Source organism: Scyliorhinus canicula, chromosome 11 (assembly GCF_902713615.1).
Source record: "Scyliorhinus canicula chromosome 11, sScyCan1.1, whole genome shotgun sequence".
In the NCBI taxonomy this organism is placed as follows: Eukaryota; Metazoa; Chordata; class Chondrichthyes; order Carcharhiniformes; family Scyliorhinidae; genus Scyliorhinus; species Scyliorhinus canicula.
In genome coordinates this window covers 49,656,968-49,681,415 of record NC_052156.1, presented here as the reverse complement: position 1 = coordinate 49,681,415, position 24,448 = coordinate 49,656,968, and the positions used below count along the sequence as shown (strand labels likewise).

Below are 24,448 nucleotides of genomic sequence, written 5' to 3'. Positions count from 1 at the left end.
AACTATATGATATTCTATCAGAGTAAATCTCAAAATAAAGCAATTACAGAGCTTCTGTTCAGAGTTAAAACTGATGGCAAAACTGTACTTATTTAGAAGCATTGCAATATCACCCAAAAATACTACACTCACTTCTGAGCACCAGTTCAAGATCGGATTTAAGTTTGGAGAATTGCTACACAAAAACTTTATTGAAGTCAACAAAGCAACCCATGTCTAAAATTCATCCTGAACAACTTTCCATTTTTCATACAACCAAAGCTTTTCCTGCCCTTCACGGTAGCAATTTGCCAAGGGCAAGTCAACTAAACAAATGCGGTTGTAAAAGAACAATGGCTACACAATATCAGAGGCAAAACATCATGTGGGACATCTTGATTTTATATCAGCATATGCAGATAAATTTCCTGTAATACTTCCCTCAAAGCAAAGATGCAACGTTGAGCAAAATAAGCTAGTGATATATGTACGTATTGAGTAAACTTTGAACTCACCGTAATGTGCTTGAAAGGCCTGGGGCTTTACAACCTGATTACAATGATTACACATCACCAGATAAAAATCATCATGCGCTGGACAGTGACCAAATATTGGCATATCTGTAAAAGGATACCAAGATTAAATTACATTTCACATCATAGCTACATGTTTCCATATGATGTTCAGAAATGAAAACCTGCAATTTGTACTTTATTCAGCAGTAAATTATAGGCACGTTAATTTCAAGGTAACTTTATATTTAAGAAACATAGCTGGTATTGCAAGATGACTAATAAATTGTATAGTTTTCCGTGTCATTTCATAAAGCAGTTAATATTTAAGAACATATATTGTAAATAGAGCTAAACAATTTTCATGGCAATACTAGCTACGTTCTCAGTAAAGCAAAATTACTTCAAATTCATATCTACAATAATAAAAACATCTGATTCCACATCAGAATAGGAAGATCAACAAGCACAAAAAGCAGCAGATATTTTGTGGATTCTAAACCTTCTCTCCTATCCCTCCATCAAATAAGCCAAAATACGAACTAGTAAACTGCTGCTGCAAATAACCGCACCAGTAACAGTCACGTGATCACATTATCCAGGTCAAACACTGCAAACAGCAGTTAAACCTTGGGTCCTACGTAATGCCAAATGAATCAGATGAGCTGTATTGTGCATGCCCATGTGAAAATACATCACAGTATTACAGCAATATATCAACTGTATTTCAACATCAATATATCAACTGCTTTAGCTTTGCTCAAGGTTTAAGGACAGCCAAACCCCAAAAGAAACTCCTCAATACAAAGTAGAGGTAAATTCTTCTCACCATTAACACAGGCAATATTTGACCTCTGTTAAATACGAGACTTATCTGGAGAAGTAACAAAGTGATATTTCACTGATGCATTTTTGCTTACTCACCACACCAACACAGGCATGGAAAAGGGTTAATGTAATGACTCAGCAATGTTTTCCTTTTTAAAAAAAGAGTCAGAACAGGGCACAGCAGTGTAAATTAGCCAAATGAAATGTTGAAAACTTGTGGTTCTAAATTCAGGCAGGAAGTGATGATGATGATGATGATGATGTACTGGATGGGGCACTGCAATAAGCTGGGAAAATGTACTTAAAATACACAATGCATATTATACACAATATAAATATATATATCGTAAGCCCAGTTTGTAGAAGTTTAAAAAGTGACCTTGATTATCAAGACAGAAAACTAAACAATGGTTTTGGGGCATAGGAACAATGAGGCGGAATTAGCAGAGTATGGATTTTAGAGAAAGAGCTTGCTGGATGTAAAAATTCTTAGAGGAGATCCAAAGGTGTGAGAACAGTGGAAAGATGACTGACAGTCTTCCTATGAAAAGTGATAGGCACATTTCCTGGTTATAGGTTCTTCAAATGCTTATACTATTTCAAGACCTTAGAACAGTTGAAAATGCAGTCACAGTGGCTTGTATAATGGGAAGAATTAGAGTGGGGAGTGTGAAAAAGAACATGGGCACTTGAAATGGAAGAACAGCACCACCTATTGTCCTTGGAGACTGAGCAAGGGGTAAAACTCTTAAACTGTTACAGAAAGAAAAGAGTAACGAGAAACTGTTCCGAAGGAAAAAAAGAGTAACAAGAAAACAAGGACAGGAAACAATTGCAACATCTACAGGATGTGCATGCCATACACAAGACATTTAAACTATAATAAAGATACAAAGACGCATTGTCCACTTGATAAGTGGACAAGGAAGAAAAGAGAAACATCTGTACATTCAAACGTAAAATACTGTGGGGTACTGGAAATCAAATTTGAAAACAAATGCTGAAAATGCTCAGCAGGCCAGGCAGCATCTGTGGAGAGTAAGAGTTAACATTTCAGGTTGTTAAGTTCTGAAGAAAGATAATCAACCTTTATCTTGATTATAAAGAAACGCCAATTCTTTCTCTTGCCAGGAGATCAGTGTTCCAGCATTTCTTTTCTCTTTATTCTTTCATGGAAACAGAGGATCGCTGGTAAGGGCAGCATTTATTGCCCACACCTAATTACCCTTAAAGTGGAAGGCTTACCTAGGCCATTTAAGGGGGCAATTAAGAGTCAACCACATTACTGTTGAGCCTGGAGTTACATGCAAGTCAGACCAGGTGATTTCCTTCCCAAAAGAACATTAGTGAACTGGATGGGATTTTCCAACAATCAATGATTGTTGCCATGGTCACCATTATTGAGACAAGCTTCAATTCCAGATTTATTAACAAGAATTTAAATTTCACCAGCTGCCATGGTGGGATTTGAACTTGAATCCCCAGGGCAATATTCCTAACCGGTGACATTACCACTAGACCATAATTTTCAGATCTCATCCAGACCTGTACTTATTTTACATAACAAGAGAGGACAGATTACCAGCATAACAATGAGCTGAATTGAAGCATTAGTCTACATAATACAAATAAGCTAGACGTGTACCAGATTCAACAAATCAGATACCTTAAAACAACATATTCAAAATATCAGTCATGGTGTCCACATTTAAAATAAAATATATAAAATGAGGAAAAGCCAGGCAAATATGCCTGCTCATACAGTGATATGATCATGTTACCACAGAATCTATAATGATTTGTATCATTTTAAATAGAGCCACCTAAAATTTAATATCCCCATGTTTACACGTGGAATTCAGCTTCAAAATGTACTTGTTATTAAAAAGCTTTTCTTGCGTTCCAGCAATGAACTGTTAATAGCTCCAAATGAACATCAGCGTGTAAATAGGCAACCAGCAAGCTAATCTTTTAATCCCTGCGCACCTGCTGTACATTAGTACATACTTCATCTTCAAGTAGATATCTAATAAATTTAAAGAGCTGCCATTTTACGAAGCTTCCTGTAAGTTGTTAGGTGTGATATTTTTCTCCTTCTCATCTGAAGATTACAATGCCGTCTCAGGTAAGAGCAGGCAGTCATATGCACTGGAAAGTGGAACTCTTGTACAAATAACAAACTGAGCAGCAGGGGCCGGCAAATATGCTCAAAGGCCAGGTCATTTTGGTTACAGCAGTTTGTTTCGAGGCCAGACAAGATCTGGCACGACAGGAAACATGCTGAATTTTCCAATTGGGTTTTCCCCACAGAGCCATAGCATTGAATGTAATTTTGGGACACAGTACTATAAACTACATAGTGAATTTGTCACCAAGATTCAGACGCTTCATTCAGATGCCAAAGATGCTTCAAAACGACGTGCACCTTTTTCTCATTTCTCCATCTCGCATGTTTGAATCATTACTGTCAGGTTTCTATCCATGCCAAAACATCCGTATCAAAGTCACAAGTGACATCCTCTTTGACAGTAATGATGCTGCATTAACCCTTGACGACACCTTCCAACACCACAACATTCACACATTCTCCAGTTTATTTCTATCCTCACTTGGTTCCAATCTTCCCGAAACAGAATATCTCCAGCAGCAGCCTCTCTTCCTGCACCAGCATGCCGATTGTTGGTCCCCACTTCCCCTTTCTCATCTACTTGCTGTCTCATGGTGACAACATCCATGGGCATGGGGCAAACTCCATTATGCATGATGAGGAAACCCATATCACTCCACTATCTGCCTCAGCCTCACACTTCTAATCAAACATCAGACTTGGATAAGCCAATTTCGTCAATTAAATGTTGGGCATGCTGAAGGAATGGTCTTCAGTTCACCCCAAATTCTGTACCTTTGCAGGAGCTGTATTCCCCTCTCCATTCACTGGTTCAAGCTGTTCACAAGGTTGGGGTGTTGTCATCCCTATTTGAACCCACATCCTCTCCATCACAAAGATCACCTACTTCCAAAGGCTAATGATGTAGGCAATGCCATTACAGTCCTAGTCCAATCTTGGGACATACAAGCCAAATTCCAGAAAAGGAAGGACGGTTGATTGCCCTCGACATTGAGGCAACGTTTGTTTGAGTGAGGCACCAGGGATGATTGGAGAGAAAACTCTCGGTGGCTAGAATCATATCTGGCGCAAAGGAACAGAAACAAGGGATTGCTGATCATCAGTATGCGTGTCCTCTGAAAGTGGGACCCTCTTGTTTAGCATTCAGGTAAATAAACTTCTAATTATATTTATTAGAATTTTACATTTTTGAAACAGACGCATCAAAACTACGAAATATCTTAAATAAGGAGTGGAACAAAAAGGCTCAACATACATGTGCACAAAGCGGAACAGGAAAACAACATCTCAACAGGCTCGGTACAATCACTGGGAGAAACCGAAGATTCCTGTGACCCCATCATTAACCATGGAAAGGACAGGATTAAAAACATGACATGACAGGACAGTGCACATCCTCCCACATCACACTACTCGCAGTCATGTTGCATGCACACCAACACACAAAATCACTCAGCTCAGGCAGCATCATAGGCATCAGCAACACAACATGGCCATTTCTTTTGGATATCAGACTCAACTGCACCCATGCAAAAGACAAGAACGGATAAATCACACCCAACAATACAAAAAACACAAAGAAAATCCACGAGAATCCGAGTTCCAAAAGGAGGTTACATACATACCCAAGAAGCAATCTAGCTCACCCCCCGCCTCCACCTGGCCCAGAACAGAACCAGTATCAATCACATAGACTTGCTGCTGCCGGTCCTCTCCATTATTTATTTGGCCAAGTTTTTCTTACAGCCAGGGTCTCCAATAGGAGCGAAAAGACCAGGGGCGGGATTCTCCCAGCCCCCCCCCCCCCCCCCCCCCCCCACCCCCACCAGCTGCCGAATTCGCAGGTGCTGGGGATTTGGCGGGGGCGGGAATCGCGCCAGTCGGGGGTTGCTGGCAGCGGCCAACCCCCGGCAATTCTCCGGCCTGAGTGGCTGCCCGTTTTCGGCCGGTCCCGCCAGCGTATGTTACAACAGGTATTTACCGGCGGGACCTGGCTCCTCGGGGGGCATAGCTATCACGCCACGGGGGTGTCCCCCATGGTGGCCTGGACCATGATTGGAGCCATCCGATCCGCGGGCAGGCCTGTGCCATGGACGCACTCTATTCCTCCGCGCCGGCTGGGGTAACAGTCCGCGATGGCCGGCGCGGAGATGAACCCCCCTGAGCATGCGCTAGGATGACACCAGCACACGCTGCCGCTCCTGCGTATGCGCCAACTCGCCGGCCGGCGGAGGCCCTTCGGCGCCAGTTGGCATGGCACCAAGCCCCTTCCGCGCCGGCCGGTGCGGCGCAAACCACTCTGGCGAAGGCCTAGCCCCTGAAGGTGCGGAGGATTCCGCACCTTCAGGGTGGCCCAACGCCAGAGTGGTTCACGTCATGCCTTCGCAGCAGAGGTGCCCGCCCCGCCGGTTCGTGGAGAATCACGCCCCAGAGCTACCAAAAATGACCCTCCAGATAATAAAAACAGACGGTAAATAAACTTTTTTTAAAAACTTATTTGCTCATTGCAATCACATGTAGTGCTTGTTTTATTATCACTGGGAACATCACAGTACAGGGGAATTGTGGGTGGAGTGAAGGATTTATCTTCCTTAAAATAATAAGTGGTCAAAACCTCCTGAATCACGGGAAAAGAAGATGGCATCGTCAGGGTTTCGCTAATTTTTCTGTTGTCCAGTGCCTCTTTATTACACTACATAGTACAGGCTACAGTAGGGCACAGCCATGCATCTGCATAGTTTAGAGGGAACACTGGTAGTTGGACCTGAAATTTTCCACCTTTTCAAAAGACATTTTAGCTAAATGAAAATCATTTAGCCATGGCTATCCTGGGTCACTGGCACTCACATTGGATTCAACTTGTCATCAATTGGAGGCAATATGATCAACAGAAGTCCCATTTTCACAATTTTGTTGTAGAATCATAGAACAGAAAGGTACAGAAAGGGGCCATTCAGTCTGTTGTGTCAACGCTGGCCAAAGGAAAAAAAAACTATCCGCTCATTTTAATCCCTCTTTCCAGCTTCTGCTCCGTAGCCTTGCAGGTTACATACAGCATTTCAGATGCAAATGAGTTGAGTGTTTCAGCCTCAACCACAAATGTAGGCAGTGAATTCCAGACACCCAACCATCTGGGTGGAAGTCTTTCATTGTGTCACCTCTAATCCTTCTCCCACTCACCAGGCAATGGATCCCTCAGCTAGGGGAAACAAATTGTTCCCGTCTACCCTATTAGGCCCCTCAATTTTGCACAATTCAACAAGGTCGCCCCTTAGCCTCCTCTGTTTGAAGGAAAACAACTTTAAAGGAAAGCATTCCATCGGCTTTCTCGACCACTTGGCCAGCCACCTTCGAGGATCTGGAGAAATGCATTCTCATTTTCTCAACCCCTTCCAATATCTTCCCATTTATTAAATATTCCCATACTTTGTCGGCCCTCCCCAAATGCATTTACTGAATGAATTACATTTGCCACTTCTCTGCTCATTCAACCAAACTATTGATAGCATTCTAGAATCGGCAACTAACCTCATCAAAGGCAGCACGGTGGCACAGTGGTTAGCACAGCTGCCTCGCGGCGCTGAGGTCCCAGGTTCGATCCCGGCTCTGGGTTACTATCCATGTGGAGTTTGTACATTCTCCCCATGTTTGTGTGGATTTCACCCCCACAACCCAAAGAAGTTCAGGGTAGGTGGATTGGCCATGCTAAATTGTCCCTTAATTGGAAAAAATGAATTGGGTACTCTTTTTATAAAATTAAAAAAAAAATTTTTTAACTATCCTCTTCACTAATTACACGGTCAATTTTTGTGTCATCAGCAAGTTTCCCAATCATGCTTTCCACATTTAAGTCTAAATCATTAATATATACATCAAACAACAAGGACTCCAACACGGTGTCCTGTGGAACACCCCTGGAAACCATTTTCTATTTGCAAAACCATCCATCGATCATTACCAATTGTTTCCAGTCACTGGGCCAATTTTGGGTCCAACCTCCTGCCACCTTCCTCTGTATCCCATCAAATCTCACTTTTCTGGCCAGTATGCCATGTGGGACTTTGTCAAATGCCTTACTGAAATCCACGTAGACAACATGCACGGCACTACCCTCATTATTCCTCCCTTGTTGTTTCCTCAAAAAAAATTCTATTAACTTAGTACAACACGATCTTCCCCGAACAAAAACCATACTGACTATCCGTGCCTTTCTACCTGAGAATTTATCCTGTCTCTCAAAATTGTTTCCAATGATTTGCCCACCACCGGAGTCAACCTGACTGGCCTATGTATTACTTGGGCACGTCACTCGCACCCTTTTTAAAATAACAGCATATTTGCAGATCTCCAATTCTCTTGGACCTCACCTGTATCTAGGTGTGGATTAGAAAATGATCCTTGGAGCATCCGCTATTTCCTCCCTGGCCTCCTTCAACTGTTTGGAATATAATCCATCTGGCCCCAGTCAATTATCCACTTAAGGATGTTAGTCCCCTCAGTAGTTCCTCTCTCACTATGCTTATTGTATCTAATATTTCACACTCCTCTTAAACTAGATTTTGTGCATCACCCCTCTCCTTAGTGAAGAAAAGATCTAAAGTACTCGTTGAGAACCCTGCCCACATCTTTTGAATTAAGTTACCATGTACATCTCTGAAATTCTCTTTTCCTTAGTTATTCTCTTGTTCTTAATGTACTGTAAAAAAAATCTTAGGATTTCCATTGCATTTACCTGCCAATTTGCTTCCCAGTTTCCATGTTTCCTTCATCCCTGTACTTTCTGTGCTCCTCTAGAATTCCTACAGTATTAAGATTTTTGTGACGGTTATAAACCTGCTTTTTCAGCCTTTTCTTACCCTATATCTTCTGGATTACCAGGGGACTCTAGATTTGGCAGTACCACACTTTTGCTTTGTGGGGACATGTCTACATTGTAGAATTTGAGCTTGGAACACCTCCCAGTGATTTGACAGTTTTTCCTTCCAATAACTGTACCCAATCCACTCTGCCAGCTCACCTCTTTTGTCAAATTGGTCTTCCCTCAATTTAGCCTTTTACTCCAATTCTACTTTTATCCTTTCCATAATGATGCTAAATCTAACTATATTATGCTAACTATTGCCAAAATAATCCACCACTGCTACTTCATCCACTTGCCCAGCTTCATTTCCCAAGGCTAAATCTAGAATTGCACCCCCTCTTGTTGGCTAAGTGCTGTGCTAATTGGGATAGATTTCGAGCAGATTGAGAAATTGAAGACCGAATCGTATTCGGATCTGTAATCTCATGGCCTGGCATATCTCCACTCTACCATTACCACTAGTACCCAGCCAATTAGTACCCCATCAGTTGACGCATGATTATCAAAGTGATGCAATGGGTTAACAACAGTGCTATTAAGCAGCACTTGTTTAGCAATAACCTACTCATTGGCACTCAATTTGGGTTCCGTCAGGGCCACTTGCCTCCTGGCATCAACCCCGGTCAGGGGCATCAACCCCGGTTCAATGAAGAGTGCAGGAGGACATGAGTAGCAACACCAGGCATACCCAAAAAATATTGTTGACTTATTTATAACACAGGATTACTCATGTGTCAAACAGTGAAAATAGCATGCAATAGATAGAGCTAAGCAATTGCATAACCAAGGAATCCAAGCTCTGCACTCCTGCCACACCCAGTCGTAAATGGTGGAGGACAATAAACTCACTGGATTTACTCCACATGACATTAAAGGAACAGCTGAAGGCACTGGATACTTCAAAGGCTATGGGCTCTGACAATATTCTAGTGCTTGTGCTCCAGAACATGGCTGCACCCATAGACAAGCTGTTTCAGTACAGCTACAACTGACACCCAGAAATGCGAAAAGTTTCCCAAAAATGTCCTGTACACAAAACCCAAGATAAATCCAACCCAGCCAATTAGTACCCCATCAGTTGACGCATGATTATCAAAGTGATGCAATGGGTTAACAACAGTGCTATTAAGCAGCACTTGTTTAGCAATAACCTACTCATTGGCACTCAATTTGGGTTCCGTCAGGGCCACTTGCCTCCTGGCATTACAGCATTAACTCAAACATGGACTAAAAAGCTGAACTCCAGAGGTGAGGGGAGCATGGCTGCCCTTGACATCAATGCACCATTTGACCAAGCGTGGCATCAGAAGCCGTACTAAACTGGAGACAATGGGAATCTGGGGAAAATCTCTCTGCTGGTTGGAGTTATACCTGGCACAAAGAAAGATGGTTGTGGTGGTTGGAAGTCACTCATTTCAGCTCCAGGACATCACTGCAGGAGTTCCTCAGGGTAGTGTCCTTGGCTTAACCATCTTCAGCTGCTTCATCAATGACCTCCCTTCCATCATAAGGTCAGAAGTGGGGATGATGGCAGATATTACATCGTTCATGAACTGCTTCAATATCTGAGGAATCATATACAAATGCAGCAAGACCTGGCCAATATGGATGGATAAGTAACATTCGTGCCACACAAGTACTAGGGAATGACCATCTCCAACAAAAGAGAATCCAACCATCACCACTTGACATTCAATGGCATTTACCACTGCTGAATTCCACACTAACACCCTGGGGTTATCATTGACCAGAAACTGAACTGGACTAGCCATATAAATATTATGGCGACAAGAGCAGACTGGGAATCCTGCAAAGAGTAACTAGCTCCTCACTCAAAGTCAAGACGTAAGTCAAGATGTGATGGGATACTCTGCACTTGCCTGGCTAAGTGCAGCTCCAACAACACAGAAGAAGCTCAACACCATCAAAGTCGGTCTGCTTGATTAGCATCCCATCCACAAACATTCACTCCCTCCACCACCGATGCACAGTGGTAAGTGTGTTCCATCTACAGGATGCACTGCAGAAACTCAGCAAGGCTCCTTAGACAGCACCGTCCAAACCCACAACCACTATCATCTGGAGGGACAAGGGCAGTGACCACATGGGAACACTTCCACCTTGGAGTTCCCCTCCAAGCTATTCACCATCAAGACCTTGGAGATATGTTGCTGTTGCTTCACTGTCAGTGGATCAAAATCCTGAAAATCCCTCCATCACACTGGGGGTGTATCTACACTACATAGGCTGTAGCAGTTCATGGTTGATGCTCACCACTACTTTCTCATGGGCAATTAGGTTTGGGCAATAAATATTGGTCCAGCTAGTGATGCCCACATCCCATGAATGAATAAAGGTCAGTAAGAGTTTAATAATTTGGCCCAGATTTTTGCAGTTAGTGGGGAAGCATGAAAGCTGTGCTGAAAAGTATTAAGTGCTCTGCTTTCATGACAGGCAACTGATTGCAGCATTGTTTAATGGGGATTCCTGGCATTGAACTGAAGTGATGTCATCAAGGTGTCCAAGAGGCCAATTATAGGAATTGTCATACTGCATACCTGGAAATGTCTCCAGCAATGGTCTCTCTTCCGGCACCATAACGCCTGTTGTTGGTCCTCACTTCCTCTTTTGCATCTACTTGATGCCTCATGGTTGACATCAATAATTTTTTTTTTAAATTACAGAATAAAAAGCTTGGGATTATATGGAAGTTCAAGCATCATGAAAAAATCTTTAATTATTTAAGTCGAGTAATTATCATAGTGGAGACATTTAACAACTTTCTGCAAATATAAAATCACTTTTTCAGGGTCACATCAGTTGTTCAGCAGTAGCTACTACAGAGTGCTGTTAAAAACGGTTACATTTCACTGAACAATGATTAACTAACTATGGGTTTGTTAACAATGATATAGCTGGGACAGCACGGTGGTGCAGTGGTTAGTACTGCTGCCTCACAGCGCCACAGTCCGTGTGGAGTTTGCCCATTCTACCAGTGTCTGCGTGGGTCTCACCCCCCACAATCCAATGATGTGCTGGGTAGGTGGTTGGCAATGCTAAATTGCCCCTTAATTATGGGGGGGGGGGGGGAATGATAGAGCAGAAAAAGGGTAGAACAGTTCTATAGAAGGGTCATATGGACTCAAAATGTGGAGTGTGTTTCACTCTCCACAGATGCTGCCCTATCCAACATTTTCTGTTTTTGTTTTTAAAAAAGTGATGTCTTGGGGAGGGGTGTTTTGAGCATTTTTGTGGTGGAGCAGGAGCACTGAATGATAGGCTGCAATTTCAGGCTACAACTTCAAATTTACACATGGTGAACAAGAGGAGACAGATTTAAGTAATTGGCAATAGTAAGTAATGGAGACATGAGGAGATGCTTTTTCACACAAAGTGGTTATAATCTGGAATACACTGCCTGTGAGATTGTGGTGAAGGCAGGTCCAATCAAGGCTAATCATGTAAAATCCAATTCTAGAGGGATTATCTGAAAAGGAAGAATGTGCAGGGTTACAGCAAAATGGCTGAGGAATGGCACTAGGTGAATTGTTCATTCAGAAAGGCAGTTCCGTGATTAATTGACACTTGTGTCAAATACCAAGTTGCGGCTGGATTCAGAAAGGTACTGATGGTGAATGCCGACAGCTCAGTCCAAATTCACAGAAATTTTGGGTCTTTTCTACTTCATGGAAGTCACTGGGGGCTCACTGTTTTGCTGCTTTTAAAAACATTATAGCCAGGTTCCTTTACTTGTACTTAACCAGATACAATCACTAGGTGGCTTAGATATTGTAACCAGATCAACTACAATTCAACAACAGGAACATTTGCACCTGATCCATTAACCATAATGGGCTATTTAACTTCCATTTCACACAATGTTGGACTATCACCTAATGGCACTGTAAATAAATGTTGACAGTTTTACTATGGGTTTACACATTGTCAGCCCAACATTTACAACCTCCATATTGACTTTAATAGACATTGTTTCTTTGGGTTCAATAGCCAACACTACTAGAAAACATACCCCAGTTTATTACTGACATGATAGTTGCAACAGTAAGCCACTCAGTCACTTCCACAAGGGAAGGGTTAAATTTGACCTTTTTTTCAAATATTCAATCTGATTCCAAACATTATATGGAACTGAATTATGTTTGATTGCCAGCCTTATTGAGTTTGACATACAGTTGTTTAAAGCTAGTAGGTATTTTTCAGTATTCTTCAACCTGGCTGACCCAAATTGGACAACCCAGCTGTAAATTTATGGGGAGCACAGGTCAAAGAACAAAGAAAATTACAGCACAGGAACAGGCCCTTCGGCCCTCCCAGTCAGCCAGGAGTTGGAACTTGAAGATTATGGCTGCCAGGTTTTGTAAGGGTTCACATGCCACTAATGGTGGAGACAGTTAAATGGTTAAGTGAATGAGGTAAGTGACTAAGCTGTACTTTCTTTTTAATTAAAAAAACATGAGGCTTTCTTGCAGAAGACTGCCACATTTCCATCAGTTCCCTCACAGGATGCTGAGCTTAGTTCACATTGCTAATCATGTAAAACCTTTCGCTGCCAATATGGAGAAGGTACTCAAACTGTTCAGGCCAGTCTATTAAGATTAAATACAGATAGAACACAGCTCAGGACACATTTTAAACATTAGGAACAATGCACCTGTTCATTCCTTTTCACCAAGGACCAAATCAGGAGACATCATAAAATGTCAACATATCACAAGGCTATTAAATCCTTCTAGAATCAACATGAATAATGTGTTAAGACCTTGAGCTGCTGGCCTTCACAAAAGTTACTGAACTTTGAGGATATATCTGAATTTCAGAAACCTCAATATACAAGGTTTAGAAAGGATCCCAAGCCTGATGGATTGGGTGGGGTGACTACCTTGACTATCTTTACCAGGAAATTTCAAATTGAGAAAACCTCTGGCTCCAACTGAGATTAATCAGAAACACTGGAGTGTTTGTGCTTACCGCCTATGAAACAAAGAAGGGAAAATAGATGGGTTATCACTAAAGTAGCCAATGAAGAGAGGAGGCTCGCAATATATTTTAAACATTTGAACTGGGGTCACCATTGCAATGTGGGAAACATGCAGCAAATTTGTGTACAGCAAGATTCTCAAAACGGTACTGTGATAATGCCTAGATAATCTGTTCTGGGCGATTTCAGTTGAAGGATAATTATCAGCTAGGATAAAAGGGAGAAGCTACCATATCTGATATAGCATCATTTAAGAGGGGGATAGATAGAGTGGATGTTCAGAGACGATTTCCTCTGGTGGATGTAGCTGTTACAAGGGGGCATAACTATAAGATTCAGGGTGGGAGATATAGGAGGGATGTCCGAGGTAGGTTCTTTACTCAGAGTGGTTAGGGTGTGGAATGGACTGCCTGCTGTGATAGTGGAGTCGGACATTTGAGGAACTTTCAAGCGGTTATTGGATAGGCACATGGAGCACACCAGAATGACAGGGAGTGGGATAGCTTGATCTTGGTTTTGGACAATGCTCGGCACAACATCGAGGGCCGGAGGGCCTGTTCTGTGCTGTACTGTACTTGCACTTGAGGGAGAAGATGGCACCTTAGTTTATTGCCTCAATTATCTCCAACAGTAGCAGTGTCTAAAGTGTCACAGAATCCCTTCAGTGGAGGAGGCGGCCATTTGGCCCATTGAATCTGCACTGACCCGCCAAAAGAGCACCCTATCTAGGCCCACTCCCCTGCCTTATCCCCGCAACCCCAACTAACCTTTAGACACTAAGGGGCAACTTAGCAAGACCAATCTATCCAACCTGCACATCTTTGGACTGTGGGAGGAAACCGGAGCACCTGGAGGAAACCCACGCAGGCACGGGGAGAACTTGCAAACTCCACACAATCATCCAAAGCCGGAATCGAAACTGGGTCCCTGGTGCTGAGTACTTCAGTCTAACATGCAAGAACTAAAATATAGGATAATATTTTAGTATTAAGAGTTGGCCAGTCGTCAGATGACCTAGAGGCAGGAAAACATCTTGGTAACTCTGATTACTCCTAAACAAAACTTTTTAAATACAGGACTTGCGCGAGTGCTGCATTTTCAAGACAGTTAAGTGGGAAAGTTGCTGACGATTAGTGCACATGAAGTAGAATTGTGACTTCAAAATGGTCCCCGTTTGAACATAGATTGCAGAATGAGCAGAATGTGCAATTCGAGAAAACCATAATGGTTTTATGGGAAGTTAAATTTTAAAAATTAAAAGGCTTGTAAAAGAGTCTTCTGGACAGAGAAAGGTATAACCCTGGTGAATAAAAAGGGAAAAATCAGACATAAATTGGTGAAACCAGAGGAAAACAAAACACACCAAACAAAACAAGGAATACACACTGTAATCCTGTGAAAGAAGGAGGACATTTCCAAAGGGCTAAAGTACTTCAGGGCTCCATGAGTGTGTACGTGCATTGGTAGATTGAACAGTGGCCACGGTGGTCTCCGTTTTAGAGAAGGACACCATACTAACCCAGATCATCAATTAGTTTAACATAGGAGATGTTTTGGTATTTTTAAAAATGAAATTATCACATATCTGGATTGAGATGGGGGGGGGGGGGGGGGGGGGGGGGGGCAGATTTAGATGTTGGCAGTACAGATTTTAAAATGACGATCAAGCTTGACAAATCTCAGTTCTCCGAGGAGCTAACAAACGTAGAAGATGGAGACAATTCAGTGGATGTAGTGTACATGGACTTGAAGGATTAAAAGATTAATGGGTGTGGATTTACAGGGAACACAGCAAACTGGATCAAAAATTAAGGACATTTTCTCACAGCCAGTGAAGCCCAGTATTGGTGGCTGATGCAGAGTACGTTAATTAATGGGATTATAGGCCTATGAAGTTTGACTAATTACATGTACCTAATGTCTTGCAAGTCCAAAATTAAGCCAAAGATATTAATAGACAGGGTATAAGCTTTTTTTTTTAAAAAACAGATGAAATTTGATGTCAGTATGCTTGCGAATTTGGTAGTCAGAGTAGAGTAGTGCTGCAAAGAACAGAAAGGTTTGAGTACAGAGGATCAATGGGCATTAAATACAGCAGTTTGGCTGATAAGGTCACAAAAACATTAATGGAATTTTATGTTTTATTACAAAGTGTTGAGAATACTAAAGGTTGCCCAAGACCAGAGTTATTGTATGTAGCACTGGGCTCCACATGAATGAAATGATAGGGCTTTAGGGAGGTTTCAACACAGATTCAATATGCTGCTGTCTGCTATGAATAAATACAGAGACAGTTTTGAAAAACTAGGTCTTTGCATCATGAGTGTACCTTTAAGAAATGGCTGTTTATCACACAGCCGCAGTGATGTAAGTGTGTGGGTGGAGCTGAGCTGTGACTGCTTTTACTTTCGCTTTGAGCAAAAAAAGCTGGTGTGTCTGTGTTTTAGTTTCATTTTGGAGTTGAAGAAGCTGCAGTCACAGCAAGAAGGTGCATTGATCTCTCTGCAATCTAAAGACTGTCTCCAGATCATTTGAGGATTTCAAAGTAATACCTTTTTCTGTAGCGAATTTAAACCTGCTGTCTTTCTGTAAAAAGGGTCTTTTGGATGTTGTTTGGAAAGTTTGAAGGGTTACCTATAGAATATTGTATCTGTGGGGATATTGGTGTGGAGTTGTTAAGATGTTTACTGTGGGTTTATAAAGTGTTAACTGGATTCATAAATCAACATGGTTTTGTTTTTAAAGTATTTTAGATCTCTGTTGCATCACACCTGTAAAGTAGGCCCTTGTGCTCCCCATAACCACAATCTATTAAAAGTTATGGGTCAGGTGAACCCAATGATACACTTCGGTGTTCTCTAAACCCTGGCCCGTAATAAATGTCATTTGAACAGGGGCTGGTTTAGTTCACTGAGCTAAATCGTTGGCTTCTAAAGCAGACCAAGCAGGCCAGCAGCACGGTTCGATTCCCGTACCAGCCTCCCCGGACAGGCGCCGGAATGTGGCGACTAGGGGCTTTTCACAGTAACTTCATTGAAGCCTACTCGTGACAATAAGCGATTTTCATTTCATTTTCAACATTACTTTATGGGCCAATGTCACAAGTGTTTAAGATAGATAGAAGCAGGTTTCTTTGTGCAGTTGAGGCTGTGGCTCACTTCCCAAGATTAGTGATCGAACCAGAAATCGCCAGTATTCAAGATTATGTAGAGCAAGTGGCTACATAAAATCTAGATAAGAGACTTGGAAGCAGAAAGGTTCAAATGAACACTAAGCACTGACAAGACTGATTGGGTCAAATGGCCTGTTGTTTCGGTGTTATAACTTCCATGTATTCTGGTGTAAATCATCTCTTGTTTGTCTTACATTTTCGACCTTTCAGATAAGGAGTTATTTGAGAGCTTGACAGTTGACCAGTGAATATTTGGTGCAAAGAACAAGTTAAGAACTATTCTAACTAGTACTTCTCACAGAAAGAACACCAGCAGAAATTGAAAAGGAAGATCAGCATATAATTACTTTCCTTTCTTGCAACAGAAAATTGTCCAAAACTGTTACTTGTTATTCCTCACTCAAAGCAACTGTGGATTCAGTAATCGAATTGCAAAAGTTCAAATTGTTCAGAAGGAACATAATCATAGAATCTTGCTCAAAATATTCAAAACTCATTAATTTTTGTTATCCACAGGCAGCCACGGTAGAGAACAACGTTCCCTCAAGCCCCCATTCAAGTCACGCACAAGTCATCCCCTTTAAATGGACACTCTTGCATGGAATATTTTTTAATAAACGGGCTAATATTTATACAAATCATGCATGCACTCCATATGGAAAGTAGAGGGAACATTGGTAGGGAGGTATAATAAAAGACAGATTCTTATTAAAAGTGGTTCTGATGTACTGGTTGTATACTTACATGTGGAGGTACTTTGTGAAAGAAATGAGAATCCATATTCTTAGATTGCTATTAGGTTTGTGTAGTTTTCATATTATGTATACTTCTGTGCAGTTTTCAGGAAAGCTAGCATGTTTATCTTGAAACGGGATCTGTTGGAACATGTGGACATGGTTGCCATGGTGGTAATGATACTGAATATCTGAGGAAGCTTAATGGTGTAACACAGCAAATAGTTTATTTGTAGTGTCAACGCCACAAAAAGCTAAATTTTGGGGTAATTTTGCAACCAGCTTTCATTACTTTCAATGAGGTGGTAAGTCAGTATTTGGGAGCACTCTCCAGGGCAGCAAGCAGCCAATAAAAGCAAGTTACTTAATGTGTTACAAGTCATTTGACTAATAAAATAATTAAAGATAATTCCATTATTAGTGCCAATATCATTGTGTGGGGGATGATTTATAACATATCAACCTACGAAATAGAAGTAGGCCATTTGTCCCCTTGAGCCTGCTCTGCCATTGGCCAATCTGTTTGTTTCAAATTCTACATTCCCGTCAACTCCCCGCCCCCCCCCCCCCCCATTAGCTTTGTTCCTCATGCTCAACGAGAATCGATTTACCCCGTTCTTAAAAATATTCATTGACACCCACCTCCACCACCGAGGCAGAGTTCCAAAGTTGGACAACCCTCTGAAAGAATTTCTCCTCATTTCTGTCCGGAAAAAGTGAGGGGTGCAAAGACCTGATGGCAATGACCAGGAACAACAGAGGTGATTTCTCGGGAAGCCCGGCATGTGTGCAGCAAATGACATAATTGGGCTGGTTGAAATCACAACCCTGTTACTGTTCACTTTCTAATGTAAGGCCCCCCCCCCCTCCCCCACCCTCCTACACTTTCTACCCAATAAACCCGTCAGCAATGTGAGTAACACAATGAATGCCCCATCTGTCAATGCAACTCTGACTGAGTCATCAGTTCCACGGAAGGATTAGAAATAGTCTGAGTAATTTCTGTTTTTGGTCGACCCAAGATCTCAGGAGCCTGGCTGCTCAATGTCATTTTCAGCACATTCTAAAGGTCTATGGCTCTGTCAGTGAGATCACTTACAACTTCGCATTCACCAGTTCTTATTGAATGAAATGCACATCACTAAATCAACCAGTCAAACAACGTGAAATACTCAATGCTGTGCATGTCACATTCACCCTCAGAAACAGTGTCTCAAGATTTTGTATCGCCGACCTGTGTGGTCACATTTTTGTAGCCAACTGCAAAGTCAACTCGAAACATAATTTTGGTAAAAAGTTCAGTTGTGTGCAAGTATATTCAATGACCCTGTTTACAAAGCCAAGTATATCATAAGGTTTCTTAACCGCCTTATCAACTTGCCCTTGCCACCTTTAAAAGGATTTGCGAACAAGCACCAGCAGGTCCATCTGTTTTTACACCCTTCTCAAAATATTACATTTTCAGGTTACATGCCCTCTGTATTTTGTTTTCCTTCCAAGGTATATCACTTCACACTTACCTGTATTAAATTGTATCTGCCATTTGTCTTCCCATTTCACCAGTCTGTTTATTTATTTTTTAAATTTAGAGTACTCAATTATTAATTTTTCAAATTAAGGGTCAGCTTAGCATGGTCAATCCACCTACCCTGCACATCTTTGGGCTGTGGTGGTGACACCCACACAGACATGGGGAGAATGTGAAAACTCCACACGGACAGTGACCTCGGGCCAGGATTGAACCCGGGTCCTCGGCGCCATGAAGCAGCAGTGCTAACCACTGTACCACCGTGCCGCCCATGACCACTCTGTTTATAACCCCCTGAAGGTCACTTGCTCACTATTTACTACATTGGCAAATTTTGTATCATCCACAAACTTCAAAATTGCACTCTCTATACCCAAGTCCAGGGTGTTTATGCAATGTAAAGCAAAAAGAAGGATAGAAAAATAGCATAAAGAGAGATAGGACACAGTAACTTTAATATCGCAAACAATAATTAAAATCTAAAAGAACCAAGACTCGACATTTGTAAAAGTAAATTTGCAGTGTCAGAGGGATTGTCTGTAAGTAATTAAGACAATGTAGAAATTCACGCACATTTTATTGGACTGTTAGACGTTTAGCTGCTGTTGTATAAAGAGTCAAAGGTTCTGCTCCTTTTCCACAAACACCTTTAACTTACTTCAACAGGGGCGGCACGGTGGCACAGTGATCAGCATTGCTGCCTACGGCGCTGAGGGCCCGGGTTCGAATCCCGGCCCTGGGTCACTGTCTGTGAGGAGTTTGCACATTCTCCCTGTGTCTGCGTGGGTTTCACCCCCACAACCCAAAGATGTGCAGGTTAGGTGGATTGACCACGTTAAATTGCCCCTTAATTGGAAAAAATGAATTGGATATTCTAAATTTAAAAAAAAAAACTTACTTCAACAGACTGCACAAAGCTCTAACATCACATCACCTGACACAAAGGTCACCTGATGCCTCTTTACACATCAGTGTCAATTATTGGATACTTAATCCATTACTTAACATGGACAAGCATCAATCTTTTCTGATATTTATAAGGGAATGATTATCACAATTTCACATATTTTAATGCCAAATCTCCCTCGGTGAGTTCAAAAACAGCTTCTTCCCTACTGTTACCAGACTTCTGAATGACTCTTATGGACTGATCTGATCACTTCACACATCTTCTCCACCGAGTAACAGTGCACTCCATATGCTCACCCGTTGCCTGTGCCGATGTATTTACATTGTGTACACATATGTCCTATCATTTTTTTTCATTGTATGGAATACTCTGTCTAGACTGTACACAATAATACTTTTCACTGTACCTCAATAATAATGACAATAAAACAAAACAAATCCAAATCCAACAAATGTGGGAAGAGAAGGACAAATCAGATAACACTTCCAGATCTCCACATTTAACTGCACAAGTGGGAATGCCAAATGGTCAATATGCCATTGTTATTGTTACCTCAAAAGCAGTAGAGTTAACAGCAAAACTCATTATCACTGGGTAAAAGGAACAGCAATTTTGGGTGACCACGTGTGCACAGTTAAACGCAAAAATCCAGAAGTTACTGTCTGTGGTACGCGGTTCCTTCGCAGTATTCGCAGTATTCACAGACAGGCTCAGAAGTAGTAACTAGATATGAACTTCAACTTTATACACACTATCCCCGCTGCAAAAACAAAATGTCAAGCCTTGTTCAAATCAGGGGTAACCAAGTTTAACATTAATTGTTACTGCGTGTGCAGTGAAACAATTACTCTGGCCCCAAAAAAGCAATTCTACCTCAAGAAAGGATTCTTACAGAGAAGAGCATTTTTTTCTTATAAGAAGCATGATTTCCAACACATTATTTAAAATTGATATTTCTCTCAATTTTACACAAGAACTTAAGAACTAGGAGTAGGAGTAGGCCATCTGGCCCCTCAAGCCTGCTCTGTCATTCAAGAAGATCGTGGCTAATATTTTTGTGGACTCAGTTCCACTTACCCACCCACTCACCATAACCCTCAATTCCTTTGCTGTTCAAAAAGCTATCTTTGCTAAAAACATTCAAAAGGCAGCCTCAACTGCTTCACTGGGCAGGAAATTCCACGGATTCACAACTTTTTGGGTGAAGTAGTTCATCCTCAGCTCAGCCCTAAATCAGCTCCCCCTTATTTTGAGGCTCTGCCCCTAGTTCTAGTTTCACCTGCCAGTGGAAACAACCTCCCTGCTTCTATCTTATCTAGTCCCTTCATAATTTTAATTGCATGCTGCAATCTATCATTTAAATAAGACTATTTTGTTGTTATCCCAAAATGGATGACCTCAGAGTATTGTACTCTATCTGCCAGACCCTTGCCCATTTATTTAAACTATCTATATCTCTCTGCAGACTTTGTGTCCTCTGCACACTTTGACCCCAACTACAAATCCTCAATATAAATTGTTAACAACTGTGGTCCCAACACTGATCCATGATGCACACCACTAGCCAGTGATTGTCAACAGAAAAACATCCATTATCACCACTCTTTGCTTTCTGTTAGTTATCTTATGCAGCAGCTTTTTGTGCGGCACCTTGTCGAATGCCTTCTGGAAAACCAGATACACCACATCCAACATCGGTTTCCCGTTGTCCACCACGTTCGTACTGTCCTCAAAGAATTTCAGTAAATTAGTTAAGCATGACCTGCCTTTCAAGAACCCATGCTATGTCTGCCCAATTGGGCAATTTCTATCCAGATGTCTCACTATTTCTACCTTGATGATAGATTCAATCATTTTCTGCACTACAGAAATTAAGCTATCCGGCCTATAGTTACCCGCCTTTTGTCTACCTCCATTTTTAAACAGTGGCGTCACATATGCTATTGTCAAATTTGCCGGAACCACCCCAGAGTCCAGCCAATTTTGGTAAATTACCACAAACGCACTTGCAATTTTCCTCGGCCATCTTTTTTTAGGGATGCATTTCATCAGGTCCAGGAGAGTTGTCTACCTTTAGCCCCATTAGCTTGTACAGCACTACCCCCTTAGTGATAATGATAGGTTTCTAGGTCCTCACCTGCCAATGCCATCTTGCCTCACCTGTCATCTTGTGTGCACACCCTAATTGTTATTGCATTTCTGATCAAAATATGAATACCACCCAATTCTTTCTACTTGCTGCTTCAATGTCATTGATCTCACTGGCTGAACAGCCTGTCTGCCAGGTTGTTGCCGGATATCATAGCTCCCCTTTAAATGACGCAAAATTCAAAGTAATGTCAGAACAGAGGAAATCTATGCTCCAGAGATGAAGATAAACCTTTATAGACAACTTTATTCGACGTCATGGGCGAGTGTCGTCTCTACCACTGACAGCAATATTCAAACCCTATCCCAATTTTGATTAGTTATGTGGAGAACAAAGTGAATCTATACTATAGGTCAACTGGGACACTTCACACAACCTTACTGCAGACCTTGATGGTGTACCAATCAATAACCAGAATGTGCTTCATAAGATACCTTCTGTATAAGAAATGATGTTGACAAGTCCAACCTACCGTGCCACTGTTGATCACATTTTATTTTAAAAAATAGAACCCTACACGAAGCCGAGAAAGGATTTTAGCACCTTTTTTTACATCCTCAGGAGATCAAAAGTGTTTTAACAACCAATTGATTTATTTCTGAAGTTACTTTTTATTATTAAATGAGACACTGTGCATACAGAAAGGCCTCCAACAGCAAATGAGACAAAATAAAAAACTGGTATGCATTTAGTGCTTTGCGCAATAACCAGTTAATTTGTTTATTTTGGTGGAGATGGCTAAAGTGGAATGATGGCCAGGAAAAGCCAGAACTCCCTGCTCAGTTTGAACTAATACAACAGGATATTTTACATTAACTTTGAACAGATAAACCACTGTTTAATCTTCCTTCTCAAAGACACCATCTCGAGCAACACAGCAGGCCCTCAGTACTCTATCAAAGTACTATTACTGGAAGCAGCTTGGATGGGATAATAATACAAGCTCACACAGGCACTTCCTCAAAAAGGAAAAAAACCTACAACCTCAAGAGCCGCAAGTTGGCTGCATTTCATAATAAGACTTTATAATTCACAAGGTGCGAGTATGGGGCTGATTGAATTAAATGGTCAATGGTTTTGTATTATATGTAACTGCCAAACATCAGCAATACATTTAATATTGATAAAGTACCACCTTTTATAAATTGGATTTTGTTTCTTTCAACTTCCAATGGGGTACAAATTGAAATAGTCAGCTCATTAAACGTTTCACTGGTTAGGGGTCCAGCGGACTACTTGTTTCTCAGCTAGCAAATCAATTCTGTGTTTAAGGTTGTGTTGGCCAGCAGGCATGTTATATTAGTTCTGCAATTTCAGTAGGTTATAAGTGAGTTTGTTTCCGGTTTCAAAGCCTACATAGAAGGGAAGTGAGTAGTATCTTTATTATGTTATGAATTGGCACTATCTATTTTATTCAGATTAATCCACCTGCAGATTTAAAGCCCAAGCCTTATTTTCAATCTGCTGTTATATAGTGCAAAAGATTCTCAAATTGCAATCCCTAGATCTTGCTGTTTTGAAACCTAGATATTGAGATTGAAAAGGGACAATCTAGATCATTGGGATTGTGAAGTCTATTTATGGAGTGGGTGATGACATTGTCCTAGAGAAAACATCTAGCATAAAACCCACAGCAGTATAATGACGCTCAAGGTTTATCACAGAAAACAAGCAAATATTCAAAAAAACTGGGCCATTTTGTATAACATATTTTCGTTCAATTTGTATTTGATGAAAAAAATCATCAATATATTAATTTTAAAATAAAGGTTTGTGTTTACATAGGACACGGCACTTCCTCTCTTGCATTTCATAAAACTACTTTGAATTCTGTAACTCAAGACAAAACCAGAAGATAATGGACTGTATGTGGGTGGGAAGAGAAATCTAACAATATGCTGACCACCTTAACACAGCATTTTCAAAAGTGATAAGGGCCATCAATAAAAGCCAGTTCCACAAGATTCAGGTAGAACTCATGCAAAATCACTTTGATAGACTAAGCACCACATCTGGGTGGCTGAAAAACATCTCCCCTGCCAGGACCCGCTTTCTCCACTCCCAAATGGCAATCACACAGGACAAGACAAAGGAAATGTTTTCAAGACACTCTGAAGCTCTCCTTGAAGCTCAGCATTGATATTAATAGCTGGGAGGAACTTTCTAATAATTGTTCAAAACGGCAACAACCTCACGCATCAAGTCACAACATCTTAAATAATGAGGCAGAAAAGCAGCGAAAGAGAAGAAAAGAGAATTAAGCAAATCCTGCACTACAGATCCCACTACATCGTGGGACATGGCTCTCCACATGCCCACGGATCTGTGGGTCAAGAATCGGTCTGGTCAATCATAAGACGACCCGTGGCAGAATTCATGACCGAGTAAACGTTATCCTTAAAATCAAGGGATAGCAGATGCTATGGACAAAATTTTGCATTCAAATTATTGCAACAATGTTATTGATTAACATCAATGTTATTGCATCAACAATAAAATGCCTAATTAATGTTTATGGTGATGTTAATTGAAGGAATAATTTCAGCAAGTGCATGGTGAAAACTGCCTATTCTTTTTAGAATAATGCCACTTCATTGTAACTTTAGATGTCTACTGACCCAACAGAACAGGTAGTTGAACCTTTGATT

At 41.3% G+C, this 24,448-nt stretch overlaps 1 protein-coding gene across 1 annotated transcript in view; it reads right to left on the bottom strand.

Annotated features, from left to right (window-relative positions):
- The window catches only part of LOC119973077 (ataxin-7), a 174,702-nt gene that overhangs the window by 108,482 nt on the left and 41,772 nt on the right, over positions 1–24,448 (bottom strand). Inside the window, exon 3 of the mRNA XM_038810567.1 lies at positions 495–599. Coding sequence (XP_038666495.1) covers positions 495–599 — 105 coding nt within the window. The remainder of the gene's footprint in view (positions 1–494; positions 600–24,448) is intronic.